This window comes from Erinaceus europaeus, chromosome 1, assembly GCF_950295315.1.
Source record: "Erinaceus europaeus chromosome 1, mEriEur2.1, whole genome shotgun sequence".
NCBI lineage: Eukaryota > Metazoa > Chordata > Mammalia > Eulipotyphla > Erinaceidae > Erinaceus > Erinaceus europaeus.
In genome coordinates, this window is record NC_080162.1 from 61,372,555 (window position 1) to 61,395,420 (window position 22,866).

At 37.6% G+C, this 22,866-nt stretch overlaps 1 protein-coding gene across 1 annotated transcript in view; it reads right to left on the reverse strand.

Annotated features, from left to right (window-relative positions):
• Window positions 1-1,203: 1,203 nt before the first annotated feature.
• Window positions 1,204-22,866, reverse strand: part of SPTLC3 (serine palmitoyltransferase long chain base subunit 3) — a 158,085-nt gene continuing 136,422 nt past the window's right edge. The window contains exons 10-12 of the mRNA XM_007526075.3: window positions 16,192-16,327; window positions 10,698-10,827; window positions 1,204-2,311 (exon numbers count right to left, since the gene is read on the reverse strand). Coding sequence (XP_007526137.1) covers window positions 2,198-2,311; window positions 10,698-10,827; window positions 16,192-16,327 — 380 coding nt within the window. The 3' untranslated portion in view covers window positions 1,204-2,197. The remainder of the gene's footprint in view (window positions 2,312-10,697; window positions 10,828-16,191; window positions 16,328-22,866) is intronic.

Below are 22,866 nucleotides of genomic sequence, written 5' to 3' on the forward strand. Positions count from 1 at the left end.
ATAAATTGAAAAACCTAGGACTCTGGGTTCTTAATGAAGAGGGAATACCTTCTCCTTTCCCTCCCATGCTGGAATAGTGAGTAGTAGTTTCTTATGTTGAGTTAAGGAAGTTTCTCATAAAAGTAGTAATAGTAGACATTTCTGCTCATAAATATATTCTTATAGAGAGTTGAAACTTAATGGAAGGTGTGAAGGTGTTTGTGAAGATTGCAAATATTCAGAAAATAATGAGATGCTTATTGTTTTCTCTACCTTAGGGAATCCCCAGATGTTGCATTGCTCTCTTTGCTTCCTATTTCTTTACTGAAGATATTAATGCATCTTGGAAAATCACCTAGAGATAGTTTCACTTTAATGCACAATTTCAAGAGAAAAGACACATGTATTTTTCTTTTCTTTGCACATGAGTGCAATATATATTATCTTTTCACAAGTAGTGTTGCAGTCATTGAGAAAAATTGGGATTTAGTTATCAAAATCAGTCAATGGATGAGAAAGTTGTATTTTCAGAACCTACTTCTAATTTAGTACTCCTATCATCGTGATCCAGTTTTTTACTGATATACTTACAGGGGGTTTAATTTTCACTGTAAAAACTTTCTTAGTTGATAACCTTTATTTGTTTTAAAGATTTATTTGTTAATTGACTGATTTACTGTAGTACCACTCCATCACATGCATTGTTGGAGATAAATCTGAAACATTTCATATTTCTGGTCATAATTATTATTATTTTAATAAGCTTTGAGCATCCTAGCATATTGTACTATACAATACAGATATTGTGGATGATTTTCTATCTCAGTGCATAGTATGTAATTTTGGGTCCATGTGTGTCACACCAAGTCAAATCTCTCTTGAAGTGATTTGTTTATAGTGTCATTTGGTGGAGTGGAATGTTCTGTAACTCATTCAAACTATTATTACAGAAGCTTTGCTAAAAGGTCACCACTGCTCTTTAGATTTTCCAAATCTGGGAACCATCTGGGAGCTTGTTAAAGATAAGGTTTTCCATTTGATTTTTTTCCATACCAACTAGATCCAATTAACAAAAAGCACCTTTGAAGAAAAGTTTGTTTTCACATTTACAGAGAGATAGGTAGAACTCAAGTAAATTACAATTAGTTGCCTAATAGTGGGCAAGTCCACCATGTTGGACTGCATGTCTTGAATCACAGCATTATTTAGTAGATCTTGAAAAGGTTGAGTAAACTTTACTTTTAATGGCAAGAAGCTTTAAAGTCAATATGTTCTCCAAGTGTAGTGTTGGAACTCAATTCTAAAGAAAATCAGATTTTATCATTGATTCAATATTCAATAGGAAAATGACAACTCATTCCTTAAAGTCATTGAAGGTTGTACACATTAACATTTGTTCTGCATGGTACCAACAATGCTCAAGTTATCATAATATTTTTCAGTCTTAGTGAAGGCCTAAAATTGGTTTGTGCTTTCATTCACCCCCTTTCCTTATGAAAAAAAAATCTTCAATTTTCCAAACCTCAAATACTTAATTGTAAAACTATAGGAGACCAGCAGAAGAAAAAGGAAAATTTCCTTCAAATATATCTCTCATTTCTGCTGGCCAGTTATGCTCTCTCCTTTGAAACATTAACTATGTCTTTTGACACTTGCCCTTGGAAAAAAGTCCAAGTGTGGCCAATGGTAGAAATAACATTTATTTTGCATCCTTCTGTTTGGAACTTCCCATGATACAGATGAATTATATATGAAGCTTTTTTGAATAGAACCAGAAGGTCAACTATTGCCCACTACCATTGCCCATGTGAGCAGATGAAATAAACAACTACATAGTGAAATTTATAGAATTTAAAATCAAGACCTCTTATATGGTTAGAACTCCTGAAAGGATCTGGACCAAAGAGGTTGCACAGTAGCAGCTTAAACAAGGCTCAATGCCATTAAAAATATTCTAAGAAGTGTGTATGTACTTGTAGCAGAATACTTGGGAGAAGAGAAATTTAAAATTTGGAACCATATTTTTGCCTCTGTAGCACCAAGTTGGAAATATAAAAATGCAATAACAATGTCTCCCTCAGTTCAGTTAAACTGGTCTTGAAACTAATTTTGTCCTGGAAGGCGGAGAGTTTGGGGAGAAATTCAGTTATAGTTGTTTTGAGGGGAGGAGGGCCATCTTTCTGGCAAAGTTTTTAGATTCCATTCAGAGCCAGAAAACTTAATCATTGAGTTCAAAGTTTGTCTCATCATAGAGTTCAGGGCATGCTGAATTCTTCTTCCTGGAATATTTCAGTTGCAGGAGTTCACCCATCTCATCTAGAGCTTCCAAAACCTGCAATGATATTAATTTTCATCAGTTATCTTTAAATTTCTCTTTAAAAAAATCTTTATTAGTGATATAATAATGACTGACAAGATTGTGGCATAGGAATGGTACAATTCCATACAATCCCCGTCACCAGAGTTCTATATCCCATTCCCTCTATTGGAAGTTTTCCTTTTCTTTATCCCTCTGGACCAAAGATCTTAATGCTTTTCTGCTAACAAGTTGCAGATGCTGCCATGCCGCCAACCTGACTTCCCTGGGTAGACAACCTCATCAATGTGTCCTGGAACCTCACCTCCTCAGAGCCCTGCCCCACTAGGGACAGACAGAAACAAGTTGGGGTTACAGATTGACCTGGCAACTCCCATGTCAAGTGGAGAAGCAATTACAGAAGCCAGACCTTCCATCTTCCACACCCCATAAAAATCTTTGGTCCATACTCCCAGAGCGGTAAACAATAGGGAACCTTTTAATGGAGAGGATGGGATACAGAACTGTGGTGGTGGGAATTGTATCTTATCCCACAATCTTGTTGATGATTATTAAATCAGTAACAAATCAGGAATAAAAATAAAAAATAAATTAAAAAATTATATATTGTGTCCTTCAAACCAAAAAAACAAACATCATGGGGTGCAGAAGGTGGAAGGTCTGGCTTCTATACTTGCTTTTCTCCACAGGACATGGGTGTTGACAGGTTGATCCAGATCCCTAGCCTGTTTCTATCTTTCCCTAGTGGTGTAGGGTGCTGGGGAGGTTGGGTTCTTGGACACACTGGTGAGGTCATCTTTAAATTTCTTTTTTTTTAATTATTTATTTATTATTGGATATATATAGAAAGAAATTGAGAGTGGAAGGGAAGGCAGAAAGGGAGAGAGACAGATAGACACCTACAGCCCTGCTTCACCACTCGTGAAGATTTCCCTATGCAGGTGGGGGCCAGGGGTTGAACCTGGGTCCTTGTGCACTGTAATGTGTGCACTTAACCAGGTGTGCCACCAGTGGCTCCCATCTTTAAATTTCTAAGTGACTCTGGAGTCCAGGTATATGTCAGGCCTTACAGAGAGCCACAATTTTGTCAGCTTCTTTGAAGTTAAAGAAAAAGAGGAATATCAAGGAATCATTAAGGTATAATTTATAAGTAAGACCTTAAGGAATTTTAAATGCTAACTCCTTATATTTAATATAGCTTAGTGGTTCAACTCTACATCATCATTGTTTATTTTATTTTGGTGGTATGAAGAGAGGCATAAAGGCAAGTAACACCCACTTACCCTTATTTTTTATTTTAAATTTGAATGACATATATAACCTTGTGGCAAAGAAAGATGTTTGTATATGAAGTTATATCTTCATAACAAAATAAACTGATTAAAGCCAACTGACCAGAAGATCAGTGGAAATTGATTAATATTCTTCTCCATCTCTCCACAAATAGTCATCTTTATGTTCTATATAGTAATACAATTTAAATCATAAGGGAAAGGTCTTATTTGTTTGAATTCTCTTAATGTAGACAAGCGAATATATAGACAGTTATAGACACTACTCTAGAATATAAAAATATATTCTTTATTATCATTATGTCACTTATCCTATAGTATCAAACATGTCTCTTTTTACCTTTTGGTTCTGTTTTTATTAGCCTATCAGATGAAGATGAACACAATATTAGGGTCAAATGCTTTGGAAAAGATAGACTGAGGGGTCAGGTAGTGGTGTGCCTGGTTGAGTGCACATGTGCAAGGACTCAGGTTCTTTTAAAAAAATATTTATTTATTTATTCCCTTTTGTTGCCCTTGTTGTTTTTTATTGTTGTAGTTGTTATTGTTATTGATGTCATTGTTGTTGGATAGGTCAGAGAGAAATAGAGAGAGGAGGGGAAGAAAGAGGGAGGAGAGAAAGAGAGTCACCTGCAGACCTGCTTCACTCCTTGTGAAGCAACTACCTTGCAGGTGGGGAGACGGGGGCTTGAACTGGTATCCTTATGCTTTGGTCCTTGGGCTTTGTGCCACATGTGCTTATCCCGCTGCACTACCGCCCAACTCCCAAGGACCCAGGTTCTAGCCTCTGGTCCCCACCTGCAGGGTAAAAGCTTTGCGAGTTGTGGAGCAGTGCTGCAAGTGTCTCTCTGTCTCTTTCCCTCTATCTTTCCCCTTATCCTCTCAATTTTTGGCTATCTTTATATAATAAATAAAGATAATTAAAAGTTAAAAAAAAAGAAAAGATAAAGCAAGTTGTCAACATTAGAATAAATGACCAATAGAACTCTTATAGACTTTCCTTTTTGTCAAGTCTTTCAAACTGATATCATTTAAGATACCCACCTTAAGAAATGCAGAAACAACAAATGAGACTCTGAAAGAAAACACTATTTTTAGTTAATTAGAGAGCTGAAAGCTGAAATAACTGAGCTAAGAGCACAACTAGCTGAACAAGTGACTACTGTATCAGAACAGGGTAACCAAATAGATGAGCTACAAAAAACAACAGAGAGGAGAGAGAATAGAATAAATGAGGCAAAAAAATAGAATTAGCAAGATTGAAAACTAAGAAAGAAATAAGATATTTCAAAAAAAAGATTAAGAGATACCGAAAACAACAACAGAGACATATGGGATGACTTCAATAATAAACACATTATAGGCCTACCAGAGGAAGAAAGAGAGTAAAACGAAGAAAGCATTCTACAGGACATAACAGATGAGCACTTCCCAAAACTAGACAACATAAAAGACATAAAGGTTCAAAAAGCCCTGAGGGTCCCAAACAGAATTAACCCAGACTTAAAGACACCAAGACACATCATATTTAGAATTAAAAGGAATAAGAATGAAGAAAGGATCCTGAAGGCTGCAAGAGAAAAAGAGTCACCTACAGAGGAAAATCCATAAGATTAGCAGAAGACTTCTCCATACAAACACTACAGGCCAGAAGAGAATGGCAAGATATCTATCGAGTGCTCAATGAGAAAGGCTTTCAACCAAGAATACTGTATCCTGCTAGACTGTCATTCAGACTAGATGGAGGCATAAAAACCTTCTCAGAGAAGAAACGTTGAAGGAATCAACTATCACCAAGCCTGCCCTGAAAGAAGTTCTGAAAGGTTTCCTATAAACAATCAGATTACCATAAACATGCCATATATCAGAATACTCTAAAAATCTACAATAATGGTGTTAAAATATCTTCATTCTATAGTATCAATAAATGTTAATGGCTTGGGAATTGGGCAGTAGTGCAGCGGATTAAACGCACGTGGTGCGAAGTGCAAGGACTGGTAAGGATCCAGGTTTGAGCCCCCAGCTCCCCACCTGCAGGGGAGTCGCTTCACAGGTGGTGAAGCAGGTCTGCAGGTGTCTGTCTTTCTCTCCTCTTCTCTGTCTTCCCCTCGTCTCTCCATTTCTCTCTATCCTATCCAACAATGACATAAACAACAATAATAATAACTACAACAACAATAAAAATAACAAGGGCAGAAAAAAGTAAATAAATAAATACATACTAAAAATAATAATAAAAAAGAAAACAAATATTAGTGGCTTCAATTCACCTACCAAAAAGCAAAGAGCAGGAAGATGGATCAGAAAACACAACCCAACCATATGTTGTGTACAGGAATTCCACCTATCTCAGCAAGACAAACACAGACTCAAAGTGAAAGGTTGGAAAACTACCATACATGACAATGGACCACAAAAAAGGGCAGGAACAGCTATTCTCATATGTGACACTATAGACCTTAAAATAAATAAATTTTTTCTTTTTTTAAATTTTTTTTATTATTTATTTTTCCTTTTGTTTTCCTTGTTGTTGTAGTTATTATTATTACTGTTGTTGATGTCATTGTTGTTGGATAGGACAGAGAGAAATGGAGAGAGGAGGGGAAGACAGGGGGAGAGGAAGACAAACACCTGCAGACCTGCTTCACTGCCTGTGAAGTGACCCCCCCAGAGGTGGGGAGCCAGGGCTCGAACCAGGATCCTTATGCCGATCCTTGCGCTTCGTGCCACCTGCGCTTAACCCACTGTGCTACCACCTGACTCCCAAAATAAATAAATTTTTTAAAGGTAGGGGTGGACATTACTTAATGCTCAATCAAGAGGGCTTAACGATTATTAACACCTGTGCACCCAATGAGAGGACATCTAAATACATCAAACATCTACTGAAAGAGCTACAACAATATATTAACAGCAACACAATAATAGTAAGGTATTGCCACACCCCAATCTCTCAGCTTGACAGATCATCTAAGTAGAAAATGAATAAAGAAGCAAGCCAGCTAAATGAAGAGATAAACTAGAACTATTTAACATTTTCTGAGTCATTCACCCCAAGAAACTGGAATACACATTCTATTCAAGTCCACATGAGTCATTCTTAAGGATAGACCATATGTTAAGCCACAAAGACAGTGTCAGAAAATTCAAGAGCATTGAAATCATATCAACCATCTTCACAGACCACAGTGGAGTTAAATTAATACTTAACAATAAACAAAAAATTAGTAAAAGTCCCAAAATGTGGAAACTCAACAGTAATCTACTTAACAGCTACTGGGTCAATGAGGAAATTAAGAAAGAAATCAAAACGTTTTGCGAGTCCAATTAAAATGAAGACAATAGCTATCAAAATATTTGGGACATAGCTAAGGCAGTATTGAGAGGGAAATTTATAGCCATTCAAGCACATTTGGAAACAAGTAAAGGCTCAAGTAAGGGACCCAGGTGACACACCTGGTTGAGCGCATGTATTATAATGCACAAGGACCCAGGTTTGAACCCCTGGTCCCCACCTGCAGAGGGAAAGCTTTACAAGTGGTGAAGCAGGGCTGCAGGTGTCTCTTTGTCTCTCTCTTTCTCTATCACCCTCCTCCCTCTTGATTTATGACTGTCTCCATCCAATAAATAAAGATAATAATAAATTAAAAAAAATTTTTTTATGGGGAGACAACATAATGGCTCTGCAAAAGTCTCTCATGCCTGAGGATCCGAAGTCCCAGGTTCAACCCCCAGCACCACCATAAGCCAGAGCTCAGCAGCGTTCTGGTCTCAGTCTCCCTCTCTCATATTAAAGTTAAATAAAGTATTTATATTTAAAAAATATATAAAATTTGTTAATTTATCCTTTCTTAAATAAAAAAAGGCTCAAGTAAACAATCTGATTGCACACCTTAAAGACTTAGAAGAACAACAAAGGAACCCTAAAGCAACCAGAAGGACTTAAATAACTAAAGGTAGGGCAGAAATAAATAACACTGAAAATAAGAAAACCATACAAAAGATCAACAAAAAATAAATATTAGTTCTTTGAAAGAGTGAACAAAATCGACAAACCTTTAGTCAGACTCACAAAACAAAAAATGAAGAAGACCCAAATAAATTTGATTATAAATGAAAGAGGAGATATCACAACAGACACCATAGAAATTCAACATATCATGTGAAGCTTCTATGAACAATTATATGCCACTAAACTAGAGAACCTGGAAGAAATAGGTGAGTTCCTAGATACCTACAAACTTCCAAAATTAAGTAAAGAGGAACTAGATAATATGAACAGGCCAATCACTGCCAACGAAATAGAAACAGTTATCAAAAACCTTAAAAAGAATGAAAGTCCTGAACCATATGATTTTACAAATAAATTCTACAAAATCTTCAAGGAAGAGCTAAACCCTCTTCCTTACCACCATACCAACTTTGTCTACTTCAGCCAAATTGCTACTGGTATAGCCATCCCACTGCTATTGAAATCCTACTGTGGACTGTAACCAGAGATACCAGCCTGAGAAGTCAACCTCACAACTCTTCAAATCTGGTAAGACTTTTCCTAACACATGGGACTACCTACATCCAAGTTATTTAACTAAGTAACAGATACCAGATTAGGGTAAGGTTTAGGGTAGTGAATACAGGTGTACACATATCTATAAAAACAAGGGGCAGTCATAGAACTCAAAGTGCTCAATAATGGTTGAAGTGCCTAAAGAAGGCATCCTAAATTCTGTAACTGAATGCATTCAGAATAAATTATCAGGACAGCCTAGCAGAAAGGCCCAAAAAAGACAGATTCCCAAAACCTAACTCTGGTTGGGCTCAACAAATGATATGCAATGATTAAACAACTGAGAGAAAATCTAAGATAATCAGATAAAGGACTACAAAAGTTGAATAAGGGCAAGAGACTAGCCCACTTAATAATGACCTATTTGGTCAATATCATACCACCTGATCATCTGGGGCCCTAGTTAGGGAATCCTTGGATTCCTGTACACATATGATGAGCCTTGAGCTCTAAAGGGTCCCTCTTTCCACTACCACTGGTCGCTTCCATAAGAAACAGCCCTCTCAGGACCTTGGCTCTACCATAAAGCCCCAGTCTCCGAAGGAAGGCCGGGGGTACCTTGCTCTGCCACTCGAAAAAGACTGGTCCTGAAATGAGTTCAGCCTGCAATGTACCTCAGATGTAACCATGAGCTATAAGCTCACACCCATAGGGACTTAGAGGTTACACAGGTTCTGGAGCTAAATATAAATATGTATTTACATATGGGCCCTGGAGCAGGTAGATGGAGGTAAATAGTTACTTTTAGCTATAGATTTTTTTCTTTTTTTTGTAAGAATGGGAACTACTGCCTGCCCTAATCCAACTTTCTGCTAGCTCCTGGAACCTGGAGTAGTGCAGAAGAGTTGGGGGGGGGGGTGTCTCCATTCTGTAGATAGCTAATAGGCATATTTTAGTTATATTCCAAAGGGCCTATGGCTATGCTAATTTTTTTCCCTGACCCTGAAATCTGATATGCAGGTGGATCCAAGTTATTGTCTGAGAAGATGATGTCATGGCTGGAAAAAGGACCAGAAAGCTGGATCAGGGAAAAGAGTAGTCCCCAAATATAGGAAAGGTGTATAAATATTATTGACTGTAAACTCCATGAATTTTCACTATCACCATTATTATTCAATATGGTGTTGAAAGTTCTTGTGATAGCAATCTGGCAGGATCATGGAATTAAAGGGATACAGATTGGAAAAGAAGAAGTCAAACTCTCCCTATTTGTAGATTGTATAACAATATACGTAGAAAAACCTAAAGAATTCAGCAGGAAGTTTTTGGAACTTATCAGGTAACATAGTAAAGTGTAAGGCTACAAAAGTCAGTGGCATTCCTTTATGCAAACACTCAGCTGGAAGAAGAAGAAATCCAGAACCAATTCCTTTTACTATAGCAACAATAACAACAATAAAATATAACATATAGGAATAAACCTAACCAAAGAAGTGGAAGACTTGTATACTGAAAATTATGAGTCACTATTCAAGAAAATAGAAGAAGACACAAAGAAGTGGAAAGATATTCCATGTTCATGGGTTGGAAGAATTAACATCATCAAAACAAATATACTACTCAGAGCTGTATACAAATTTAATGCTATCGCCATCAAGATTCCAACTACTTTTTCTAGGAGAATAGAACAAAAACTACAAATATTTACCTGGAACCAGAAAAGACCTAGAATTGCCAAAGCAATCTTGAGAAGAAAGAACAAAACTGGAGGCATCACACTCTCAGATCTCAAATTGTATTATAGGTCCATTGTAATCAAAACTGCTTGGTACTGGAAATTGAATAGACACACTGACCAGTGGAATAGAATTAAGAGCCCAGAGGTAAGCAACCACATCTATGGACATCTAATCTTTGACCATTGCATTAAAGAACAAATAAAGAGTACAGCATTTCACTAGCTGGTTAGTCTTTTCCACAGAAGGAAAATATTAATTTTACTCAAGTCTTCATTTTACTGATTCTTTTCTATCTATTGAGTTATTGTGGGTATTACTGGCATAGTCATTTATTTATTTATTTACTTATTTTTGCAGTGAGTTTTATTATTGATGTTTATTTATTTAGTTGCCAGGGTTATCACAGGGCTTCACTGTTTCTGACAGTGTTTTTTTTTTCCCTTTATGAGAGAAGATGAGAAACAGAGAGATAAAAAGGAGGCAGAGAAACAGAGAGGAGACACTTTTATAGCACTGCTACACCACTCATGAAACTTCCCCTTTGCAGGTGAGGACTCGGAGCTTGAGTCCAAGTCCTTGTGCACTGTGAAGTGTGAACTTCACTGATCCTATTTTTATTTCCCCATCTTCAGTATCACTTTATTGAGAGAATGTTGATTTACAGGATTGTTGTTGCCACAAGGGGTCCTATCCACATTTCCATAAGATAGATATCACTATGTTTTACTCTTGACAGTCTTTTTTTCTTGGCCAACTAGAGAAATTTAGAGAACCCTGAGCTAGATTAGAAAACAAACAAACAAACATTGCTCAGAAGCTGAGGTAGCAGTTCTGAAGGATCTGTTGACCTGTGGTATACTCACCTTGTCTAACATCTCCTGGGTATGTGCTGCTGAGACACAAAACCGAGTCCGAGCTTCTGCAAGAGGAGTGGCTGGAAATCCAACAACCACCACCGCAATTTTTCTATTTAATAGATGTCTTGCAAAAGCCCTAGGGGAAAAGTAAAATAATGAGATTGAGTTAGAGATGACAAAGTTATGTTGCAGAGAATATGAATTAATTAAATTTTACTTTCCAATAATAGAAAAAATATTGAAATTATTAAACTTATATCAAAGACAATAGAAATGAAAAAGAAGGTAGTCACTTGATGTCACCTAGAATATACAGTATGTATATTCTGGAATTTGCCACACTCATTAGACAGCAAGAACTGAGTCTTTGACACTGAACAGAAAATGCTTGGGGAGTCAGACGGTAGCCGGGTTAAGTGCGTTTGTGCAACGACCTGCGTAAAAATCCCGGTTAGAGCTCCCAACTCCTTGCCTGCAGGGGGGGTCGCTTCATAGACAGTGAAGCAGGTCTGCAGGTGTCTATCTTTCTCTCCCCCTTTCTGTCGTCCCCTCCTCTCTCCATTTCTCTCGGTCCTAACAACGACGATATCAATAACAACAATGATAACTACAGCAACAATAAAAACAAGGGCAGCAAAAGGGAAAATAAATACAAAAACAATTAAAAAAAGAAAATGCTTATATGCTATGACTTAATAAGCCTACATTGAGATATAATTCTTTGTCTGTGAGGTTCCAAAGAGCAAAAACCAAACAGTTAACTCTACATTTTCCTAAAGAAAGTATATGTATAGATTGTAATCCTATTTGTTTCGAGACATTAATACCTATACTATGGTGTTGGACATTTCAAGAAGTTTATATTTAGCTACTATAGGATCAGAGGTTTTTCAGAAGCCAATCTTAAATCATATTCTCCCTCTAAGGTTGAGTATTTTCTCATTCAAGCAGGGATGGGAAGTAGCAAAAATCTCCTGGTCTTTTTATGTAAATGAACACCTCTAATGTGTTCAGGGATAATACACCCACAGACTGGATTAAGGGGAAATAGGCCAGCAGGGAGGGGGCAAGATGTGTGCAAAGACAAGGAGGCTGGCTGGTATGTGTTACCTGTAGGATCTAAGTTAAATAACTATGAAGTGTTTAAGTGTTTGATTCAAGGTCAACCTTTTTTTTCTATAATTTCGTCCCCTGACCACTTCAAACCTCATTCTTTTCCAGAGCTAGTCACAGTAATGATTCTAGAATACTAGTTATTGAAATGTTGTAAATTTCTCATGCCAAGAGCTAATATCAGACAAAACAGCATGAGCTTCAAGTGAAGCTTTTCCTCTTTGTGCTCTGTTGTTCTGTTCTCTGCAGGAAACCTTAATTACGAAGTGGCTTTGCCCATAAGTGAGGTAAATGCCTCAGGTCTGTTCGAAGCATTAAGAGGTTGCCTGTGTATTATTTTAGGCTGGAAACTGACAGCACAACAGAAACCTTCCAGTCATAACTCAGGAAGCATTCTTGAACCAGACACGTAGAAAGCAAGCCTGCTTGTTCATTCATTCTTCTTGTTTAGCTGTCTGCTTCTTCTTTTCAAGTACTTTTTTTTTTTTGTAATAACACTGGTTCATACTGCGAGTCTCAGATGCTGAATTATAATTTTGCCTGCCTTCTACTTGTCTCATGGCAAACACTAGTTATCATAGGGAGCAATAGAGAATGCAAGATGTGCTGAACACAGTCTCTCTGGCCTCCTGGTTTAGCAAGGCAACACTTGCCTTTTGATTTCAACTGGGAAGAAGATGAAGCTTTTTAACTGAGAAGGCTTGAAAACAGAGGGTGTTTTCTTTCTGTCTTGATCAACCTATGGAAGGCTGCCCACAGAACTACACAGGATGAGAGCACATAATTGTCTGAGAAGCAAGTCAAGTGCTTTTATTGCTAGAGTACAAACCACCTGACCCATGATCTCAGGCCAGTTTTTGGGACTCCCTAAAGACCATTTTCACTGTCTACATGTTTCTCTTTGTACCAGAGGAAGTGAGTTTTGCCAAAGAATGTGGAACAAAATATATTACTGTTGATTCATTAGCTTAATCTGAGGCTACCCTGGAGTACTTTGGAATTTAAAACTTACACTACTAAACCTAGCCTTAATGTATATGAATTCTGAACATTTTAAATAATGGAGTTTGTACTCCCCAAAGCAAATCAGAGCAAGCATATGCTGAAAGAAGTTAAATGATGTAAATAGTAAGGAGTAATATCAATGGTGATAATAATCAAAATTAGCACTGTGTTACCTATATCATCATCACATCTTTTAAAGGCAAAATATAAAACCTTTATTAAATAGTGAATACAACATGTTCTTGAAGATCTAAGTGGACATTGTTTGGCTGAAACTACATTGTACTGAACTCTAAAGAAGATTCCAGTTGCAAAATTGCAGCAGAATTCTGTTCAAAAGGGCAAATGACTAGAGATATGTTTTCCACTCTGTGATAGGATGAAATGTGGAAAGACTACAGCTCTTTAGTAAAATCAGAAGCTTTTAAAAGCCAATGAAAGAGGTGCTCATAAATGGACTTAAACAATTAGCTCCTTTCCTCAACAGCTTCTCTACATAAAACAAAAAACTTTTCCATAGAGAAATTACCAGAAATGGAAACATCAGAATAAGCTTGTTAGCAGTTTCTGCCAACAAAAGGCTATAATACAGTTTGGAGCTAACCTACCTGTTCTAACTTTCCTTACAAACTCAAAGAATTAGACTTTTTCCCTTGTAGTGATTAATATCTTTTGATTCACTAGAGATGGAATTACAGAGAGTTAAGTGTCTATTCCATTTAGCTTTAATTCGATCTTTGTATTTCTCTACTTAAGCTTGAGAGGCTGTATTATCACTAAAAACAAAACAAAAAACAAAAAACTAGATTTATGAGGCAAATGAGACAGATTTTTGAATTCTGGGCTCTACTACCTACAATCACTAGAAGAGAGGTCTTTGTATCCTCATTTGTAAACTGGGCTCAAAGCATCCCATCTTTAATTAGGACTCACTCAGGTCTCTGAATATCTTAGCACAGTCAGCATTTGTCGATGTTATTTGTTCATTTGCACTATCTTTTTTTTTAAATTTTAGTATCTTTATTTATTGGATAGGGACAGTCAGAAATCGAGAGGGAAAGGGGAGATGGAGATGAAGAGAAGCAGAGAGACACATGTGGCATTGCTTCACTACTCGTAAAGCTTTCCCGTTGCAAGTGAGGACCAGGGGCTTGAACCTGGGTCCTTGTGTATTATAACATGTGTTCTCAACTAGGTATGTTATTACCCACCCCCCACTAGCACAATGTTAAATTGGAAGGTGCTAGATAGTTTGGCATATCACCCAGGTTCAACATAGCATGGTGATGCAGAGTACAAACGGATCCTGACTATTTTTTTCCAAGTTCTGTTTTACTAATACAACCAAAGAGTGCAATAATTATTTTGGATATCCATGCTACCATGAATACTCAGTTTTTAATTTTACTTTTAAAATGTTTAATTAATTAATTATTTTTAGTGAGAAAGATACAGAGAGAACAATACAGATAGAATGACCAGAGCACTGCTCAACTCTGGTTCATGGTGGTGCTGGGAATTGAACCTGGGGCCTCAACGCCTCAAGCATGAAAGTCTTTTACATAATGATGCTGTCTTCCTAGACTAGGAATCAATCTTTTAAAAATATGATTTTTTAAAAAGTCAAGGAAATGTTGTTTTAGAAGAACGTTTTTGTCTCTAGGGTCCATATCTCAAAAATATGTGCTGCTTACCTCACCCACTACCAGTGTAGCTTTCCCCTCAATGCAGGGCATTACTCTTTCTTTCTCCATTCCTCTCTTATTTTAGTAATCCCAAATATGCAGAATAGGCCAAAGGTTTATGCTTATTTCACTCTGTTTGTTCCCTTACCTTATTTCTTTAATTCTACATGTAAATGAACTCATCTGGTATTTTTCTATCTCCTTCTGATTTACTTCACTTAACATACTCGCATGATGCAATCCAGTAATAATGTTGGAAGAAAGTTCTGACCGTGAAATATTGAAGAAGAGTCAAAAATCTCTAAAATTTCAGGGCTGGGCAGTGGTGCACAGCGTTAAGTGCATGTAGTATGATTTGCAAGGACCTGCGCAAGGACCCCAGTTTGAGCCCCTGGCTCCCCACCTACAGGGGCTAGAGTCATATGTGGTGAAGTAGGTCTGCAGATATCTTTCTCTCCCCCTTTATATCTCTCTGTTCCTCTCAATTTCTCTCTGTCCTATCCAATAAAATAGGAAGAAATGGCCACAAGAAAGAGTGGATTAGAAGTGCCAGCACCAAGCCCCAGTGATAACCCCCCCAAAAAAACCTCTAATATTTTATACACATATGTTGAATATTAGTTTCCACCTTGTACTTGGTAGGATACACAAGCATTAGACATTTAGAAAGTTTTTTTTTTTTACCTAACTTCTGTTTAATAATAGAAGTTGGACTCATGTATAAATTGTCTATGCCATACCAAGAAGCAATATTTTTTCTCCTTATACAGTTGTTATGAACACTCAATTTCAGATTTGCAATCAACAGACATATGGTGGAGGCATTGCAGATTATTGTTAAGGCATGTGTGGAGGGGTTCAGAGGGAGGGGGCTCAGACATAGAGCACACAACATGTATGAGGTTCCAGATTTGTTTCTTAGCACCATATAGAAATTGCAACCAGTACTCCATTGATGGTGGAGCTGTGCTTTTTGTTTTTTTCTTTCTATATTTCTCTCTCATTATAAAAATAGAAAATATTGTATAGGTAAGATGACTCAGTGTTAACTGAGCCATGTGTAAAACCCTGCGTTCCATCTTCTTTAGCAGACCATATATGTATATATATGGTGGTGTTATAAAGTGTGTCCCTGGTTCCATCTTCTTTAGCAGACCATATATGTATATATATGGTGGTGTTATAAAGTGTGTCTTTGGAGGAAGGTTAGATTTGGGTTTACCTTTTGGTTTTACTGTTGCTTGACTTGTATGAGTTGAGGGAAGCTAGTTTAATTGTTCTCAACATTTGTTTCCCCACTGAAATGAGGCTTCCTTCTTCCAAGGACAATGATGGAAGGAAGCACAAAGTCCAGCACTATTTGTATATGGGGAGAGATGATTTTCACAAGTTTTCCCTGAGTAAGTTCTTGAGTCAGGTAAAGGCATAGGATCATCCTTAATTTATAGTTGGGGCCTTGGGAGGTAAGTGACTCCTCCAAATTCAGAGTGAAAATGGTGGGACTTAGTATCTCATTTCCTTCCTATAATACACATGAAAACGTCTTGCTGATGAAGTGACAATGGATTCGGAACAAGGCACACAGTTCCAAGTGTGTAATACAATGTTTACGCCCCAAGAGCCTCCTAGTATCAAAATCATCTTTTCAGTCAGATTCACCTGGGGGCTTAGGCGTTCTTAGTCTGTTGGATACTCACGCTACTTTAGCAGGCATATAAAGGAGCAGGGGAACAACAGGAGATTCCTCATTGCCGTAGATAATGAATCCCATTTTGTTCAGTCTCTGTCTGAAATATCTTGTGTTTTTTGCAAGTTGCTGTACTCTCTGCAATCCTGAAAGGAGATAGGCATGAAATCCATCAATTCCTACCAAGAAGAGGGAATCAAAGGTCAAATAGACTTGGCAAGCATTTGTAAATCTTTCTGCAGGTGCATATCATTAACAAAGAGGTGGTCAAAGTAGGCTAGGAAAATATCTCCTGGTAAAGAATTGTGGGCATTGATGCCCAGGAACTTCCACAAGCCTGGAAGACAGGATCCAGGAACTGCTACTACCAGGTACTGCTAACAACTGAAGGGACTCATCTATTACTGATTTCCTCAGACTTGGTCCAGTCTTGCTGATAGAGGTTCCCATAATGTCGTGTAACATGTTTACATCTGACATCAAAGTTGTAATTTCATATCTGTTTGCATGATTATTTGATTTGATGCCTGTCTCCCCCATTATACAATGAACTCTTATATGTTTCTGTCTCTTCTTTTCCAGTTGCTACGGACTAGCCTTGCATTGATCGTGTCTCTTTTACCATAACTTCTAATCAAATGGCTGACTTACTCTGTCTTTTAGAATCTGGGGAAAAAATAAAACTTTTCTGTGTTCCTCAGTTTCTAATTTTACTGCCAATTGTTGGTTCTCTTTAAATCTTTTACATCCCCACTCTACTATGAAGAGTATCATTTTGACTTAATTTACATTTGTCATCTCTTTGGAAAAGTTTCTAGGATAGTCCAACTCATGGCTCTGTGGCCAGCTCTCAGAAAGACTGCCCTCCCAACTAGTTCCTTCACTCAGTGGCTATGGCTAGTGCTATGGGATTAAGAGTTCAGTCTTCCTGAAACAAATAAATAAAAACACAACACAATGAGACAGATATTTTCTTCATCATAATATCCTTCCTGAGTATATTATGGCAAAGATGAGGAAACATCTTCCTTAGGAATTGGGTTGAGTAACAGGTAAAAAACAGGTAAAAAAAAAAAAAATAAGGCATTCATTTTCTTTCCCATCAGTTGCTGTTCAAGTCAACTAAATCTACATTCTTTGGCACATATACATTTGTGAGTTATAATTATTACGGAAGAAGGGCAAACGCTAGAAGAAGAATTATTGTCATTTCTTTAGAAGTCACCTCATTTGTTTGGCATACTTTAATGATGACTCTTTAGTCACTATCAGGCCACTCCATCAGTTGGGGCCCTAGTTGGGGAGTCCTGAGATTCCCTGACATGATGGGCCTAGACATGAATAAATTCCTATCTCCATTGTTACCAGTCATCTCTATCAGGAACAAAAAAAATAGACCCCTTTGTGGGCCCCCATAGGACCTTGCCCTCAACTTGGATCAATAACAGTAGAGAATGTTACATCCCCCGAAGGAAGGATGGACAACATACTCTATGCTACACCTGAGGAAGATGGGTCCTGATATTGGGGCAGCTTGGAATGTTCCTACTCATTACCACAGAATGTGAGCTCAGATCTACAGAGATGCAGAGGTCACATAGGCTCCTAAGCTGAATATGGGCCCCAGATCACATCAAATCAATGGAACTTACAGTCAACAATATTTATACACCTTTCCCATATTAGGGAGCTACTCTCTTCCCTGATCCAGCTTTCTGGTCCTTTTTCCAGCCATGACATCATCTCCACAGACAATAACTTGGATCCATCTGCATATCATATTTCAGGTTCAGGGAAAAAAAAAACTAGTATAGCCACAGGCCCTTTAGAATATAGCTAAATATGCCTATTAGCTATCTACAAAACAGAGGACCCCCCCCCCCCATTCTTCATCTGCCCTATTCCAGCCTTTAGGCTCATGATTAGCCAGCAACTTGTTTGGCTTTATACGTTAACTCTCTTTTCAGCCACCAGGTTCCAGATGCTAGCATGATGCCATCCAGACTTCCCTGGACAGACAACCCCACCAATATGTCCTGGAGCTCAGATTCCCCAGAACCCTGCCCCACTAGGGAAACTATGAAGTGTTTAAGTGGCTGGGAGTATGGATCAACCTGTCAACACCCATGTTCAGCAGGGAAGCAATTACAGAATCCAGACCTTCTACCCTCTGCATCCCACAATGGCCTTGTGTCCTTACTCGCAGAGGATTAAAGCTATCAGGGGATGGCATGGGATACAGAGTTCTGGTGGTGGGAATTGTGTGGAGTTGTACCCCTCTTATCCTATGGTTTTGTCAGTGTTTCCTTTTTATAAATAAATAAAAAATAAAAAAGAAGTTACCTTATTCATTTAGTTTACTATTAGATTACTATTATTACTCAAGATATATTGATTGTAAGTTGTAAAAATTTAACTCAAAGTTACTAAAGCAAGAAAAAAAAATTAGTGTAGTGGTTCACACAACAGGGAAAATCCAAGTAATGGAGGACTCATTTAGGTATAAATGGGACTTAAGGGTTCAAATGGTATCAAGACTCTTTCTGTCTTGTGCCTAAGCTTCCTTCTGAGTTAACAACATTCTCAACCAGGCTTCCTCCATTTGGTAACAAATATGTACCTGACCTCAGTGTTAGCTTCTTGAGAACTCCATAAATCTGCAAGTCTATGATAGATGTGGTTGTGTTCTTCTATGAAACCGATAATCAGAGGAATGGAATATTCTTACTGGCTAGGCTTAGGCTAGGTGCTACCCATGTAACAAAGAGTAAAGGCGGGGTTAACTCTGCCTAAACATAAAATGGTCCCTTGAGAAAAGTTGTCCACTGCTCAACACTTTCTTGAGGCACAGCCTGGATTCACCTACCTAAAAAAAAAAAAAAAAAAAAAAAATCGAGAGGGTAGTGATGGATAACCATTGTCCATGTGGGCAGAGTAAGAGACAACTAGGAGTAATGTTGAAAATATTAAATCACTAAATAACTGGGTAGAATAAGAACACTGATAAGTCTGAATGGAAAACAGACCAATCAGAGGAAAGTTGAGTTGTAGTAGCACATACCTGTTGAATAACACCCTTGTACCAAATGCAAATATTATACTGATTAAAGGAACAAGTAGTTACAAGTATTAGTTTCTAGGGGATGCAAACATCCAATCCTATTCAATATTCCTTACTGAGCTAACACTGTCTTGTTTTAGACAGCCTGTAAACCTGATCTGAGTTGGAACTGGAGTAGTACTCATTCTATTCACTAGTTCTTTTGTTATTCATGTGTTGTGTCCCACTGAGACTTAAACTTCCAACAAAAGATAAACTTCTGAGCTGAAATATCAATAATCTTGATATAGATATTTTTAGTTTGCTTTACTGTTTATAGTCAACATTGTCTTTTTTTTTTTTTCCTCTCTGGGGAAAGTAAGTTCTCATCTTCCTTTCCTTCTATAATTCCACTGCCACTTCTATAATTCCACTGCCACTTCTAAATGAACAATTTGGTCTGATCTGTACTTTTCTGTGTTTTAATTAAGAAAACTGAATTGTCAAACTCAGGTTGGATGAAGTATTTTTTGATTAAACATTTCAATGAGGGACAATTTAATAGATCAGCATGGTGTGTGTGTCATGTGTGTGACTTCTTGCAGCTATTTCTCCATTAGTTAATTATTTTGAAACACCTAACATAAATTCTAGAAACTGCAGTTTCCTAATAAATAACTGATTTAATTCCTTCTTATTAGGCATTCTCCCCACCCCACCCCACCCCACCCCACCCCAATGCTACCCTACAGCCTAGAGGATGAACCCAAAAGGGACCAATCAGAAGGTAAAATCATGTTTTCAGACTTTATCAATATGACTATCACTGATAACTTTTACTTCAGGGCCTTTGGTTGGAACTTTGGTTTTTAAAGGGACAAGTAGTTACAATTATTAGTTTCTTTAATTCATATATGCCTTTGTTTTTCTGCCTAACTTAAAAAAAAAGATTTGAGGGATAAAAATTGAAATTAGGGAGGAAAATAGTTTTATTTACTTTCAAACATATTTACACATTAAAACTGTGTTTGCATGTGTACAAGAAAATAAGGATATGTGGGGCCAGGTAGTGGCACACCTGGTTGAGCACACATGTTACAAAGTGCAAGGACAATGTTCAAGCCCTCAGTCCCCACCTGCAGAGGGAAAGCTTTGCGAGCGGTAAAGCAGTGCTGCAGATGTCTCTCTGTCTCTCTCCTTCTCTATCACTCCCTTCCCTTTCGATTTCTGGTTGTCTCTATCCTTTAAATAAATAAAGACAAAAAAATTAGAAAAAGAAAATAAGGATATGTATGTATATGCAAACATAAGAATAGATGAGAACATAGGACTTGGGGGGGGAGACTGAATAGTTGAAAGAAATGAAAGGGGTGGTGGTGTTTTAAAGATGATTGAATGAAGGCACACACATATATTCCAGACACCAGAATGTACTCTACATGGTTTGTCCCCTTGAGTGTTCAGCAATTTTGTTCATCACTAGTTGTATAATGAATAGATGACTTCATCAGACAGGATCTGATGATTCCTAAATGATCTCCCTCAATGACTAGAAGGATTTCCTGGCCTGGAAGCACATGGATGACTTAAATTGCTTTTCCCAATGGTATTATCTTTTCAGTTGCCTATGACTCATCTATCATTAGGCTGTCCAGCTACTTAATTGACCCCATCTATCCCCTATACCGTGATTAACCCAAGTAACTGGATCACAAGCTAATATCATCACTTTACTACTTCTAGATCTTTGAAGAGTTGACCAAACAGATTGGAACATCAATCTCAGTGGTAGCTGGCTTTTAGGAACTGGATGTTTTTTCTTGCCCTAACTTTTCTATCTTTGGTCCATCAAACATAGCATGGCTGACAAAGCCATAATGACACACATTGTAGTCACCATGTTTCCTCATACAGGTCTCTGTAAATGTTGCTGAGGTCTTTTGAGTTGGCCAAGATACAGCTCCTTTCAATTATTTTATTGCTCACTCTTTAAAATTGGAAACATTCTCCTACTCTTGGATGGCCCGAGGGCAGAGAGGAATTTGTATGTATAAAATGCTACTCATCTAGACAGGATGTGGGTGATTTTATTAATTATGTTGTACTTTAATATTCCTTCTAGAATAGTGTTTTATAAAAGTAGAAGGAATTTTTAGCACTTTTCCTTTTTTTTTTTTTCTGGGAAAGTCATGCTGGAATCACATGCAAATTAGGTATTATAGCCACATTATTTTTCAACATTTAAAGACCCTAATTGAATAATTTCTGATCCTTGTCCCACTCATTACATAAAAGCAAGGAAGGTTTCCACCTTGGTAAATAAGTGAATGAGTTGGTCTCTTATGTACAGTTCTAAATAGTTTATATTGGGGTTTATTTTGTTCCAAAGAAAAACTATTGAGTGGAAAATAAATAGCACCTGGAGTTAAATGAACTAGAAATAAAAATGCACCTTAAAGGCTCTCACTTTAAGGCCTTAAACTGTCAGCTTTGCCTGTAAAATAGAGATAAGCCTATTTCACAGGAAAATTGGGAGATATATAAAACCCCAAGTAGAGAAGTTCTTATTATTGTGCCCCGCATGTATTAGGAACTTGGAAAATTAATTTGATAACTTTCTTCATAGGATTGTGGTTTTCAACAGCCTGTATGGTACCTTGGAATCATATGGAGAACTTGTCAAAATTCATTGCCCAAACTATACTCCAGACTAATAAAATAGGGATCTCTGAATGGGGTGGGAGTCACCCTGGGGGGTGACAGGCACCAGTTGTACTCTTAAGGTGCACCTAAGGAAACTCAGATGTCTTTGAAATGACCACCTTTACTGGTCCATTCCTTCAATACATGCATGATTGGTTTAGCTGTCTGATTATGCCCTAAGTCATCATTCTTGTGCATGAAAAATAAAGCTGTGCATCTGATATGACCTTTTTTTTTTGTATGATTACATTCCCGAAATTACTGAGTACTTGAGTGCATCAGTATTATGGTGTGTGTGTGTGTGTGTGTGTGTGTGTGTGTGTGTGTGTGTGTGTGTGTGTGTGTGTGTATCTGTGAGAGGGGATAGGACCTGCTCTCCTGACAGTAATCTTCTTTAAAGTGTTGACTTAAATTGAAATCACCTGTACTGCCAACTTCATCCCTCTCATGAGGGTAGATTAAATCATGGATGAACCCATGGGGCAGATGATCTGTAGGTTGCTGTTCTATTCATTCAGATTTCTAGCTCTGTCGGCTTGAGAGATGGGCAAGGTTAACAGAGGCCACAAATACTTTAACCTTCTCTCCAATGCTGTTAAAACAAAAACAGCTGGGGCAAGGGAAGGAAAACAAATAAAACGCAAAGCATCCCACTACAAAGCTCCACAGTCCCCTAATAAAAACAATCATCTGTGGTGTTTCCAAAAATATGTTTGGTACAACTCTGTCTTCAGAAGACCAGAAGAAATTGTGGACAGCGGAGTCTCCCAGAATGACTTGTCAGAAGCTAAAGAAGGAAAATATCTTCTTTGTCGAAACATGGGCATACAAAGGAAGGCATTTCCTCTGTATGACTAAGTGAAAGAGGCAGATTTGACGAGCTTGTGAGCCAACAGCAGTGCCACTCTCTATTTTCTGTAGACTTTTCAAGCTCATTTTCTA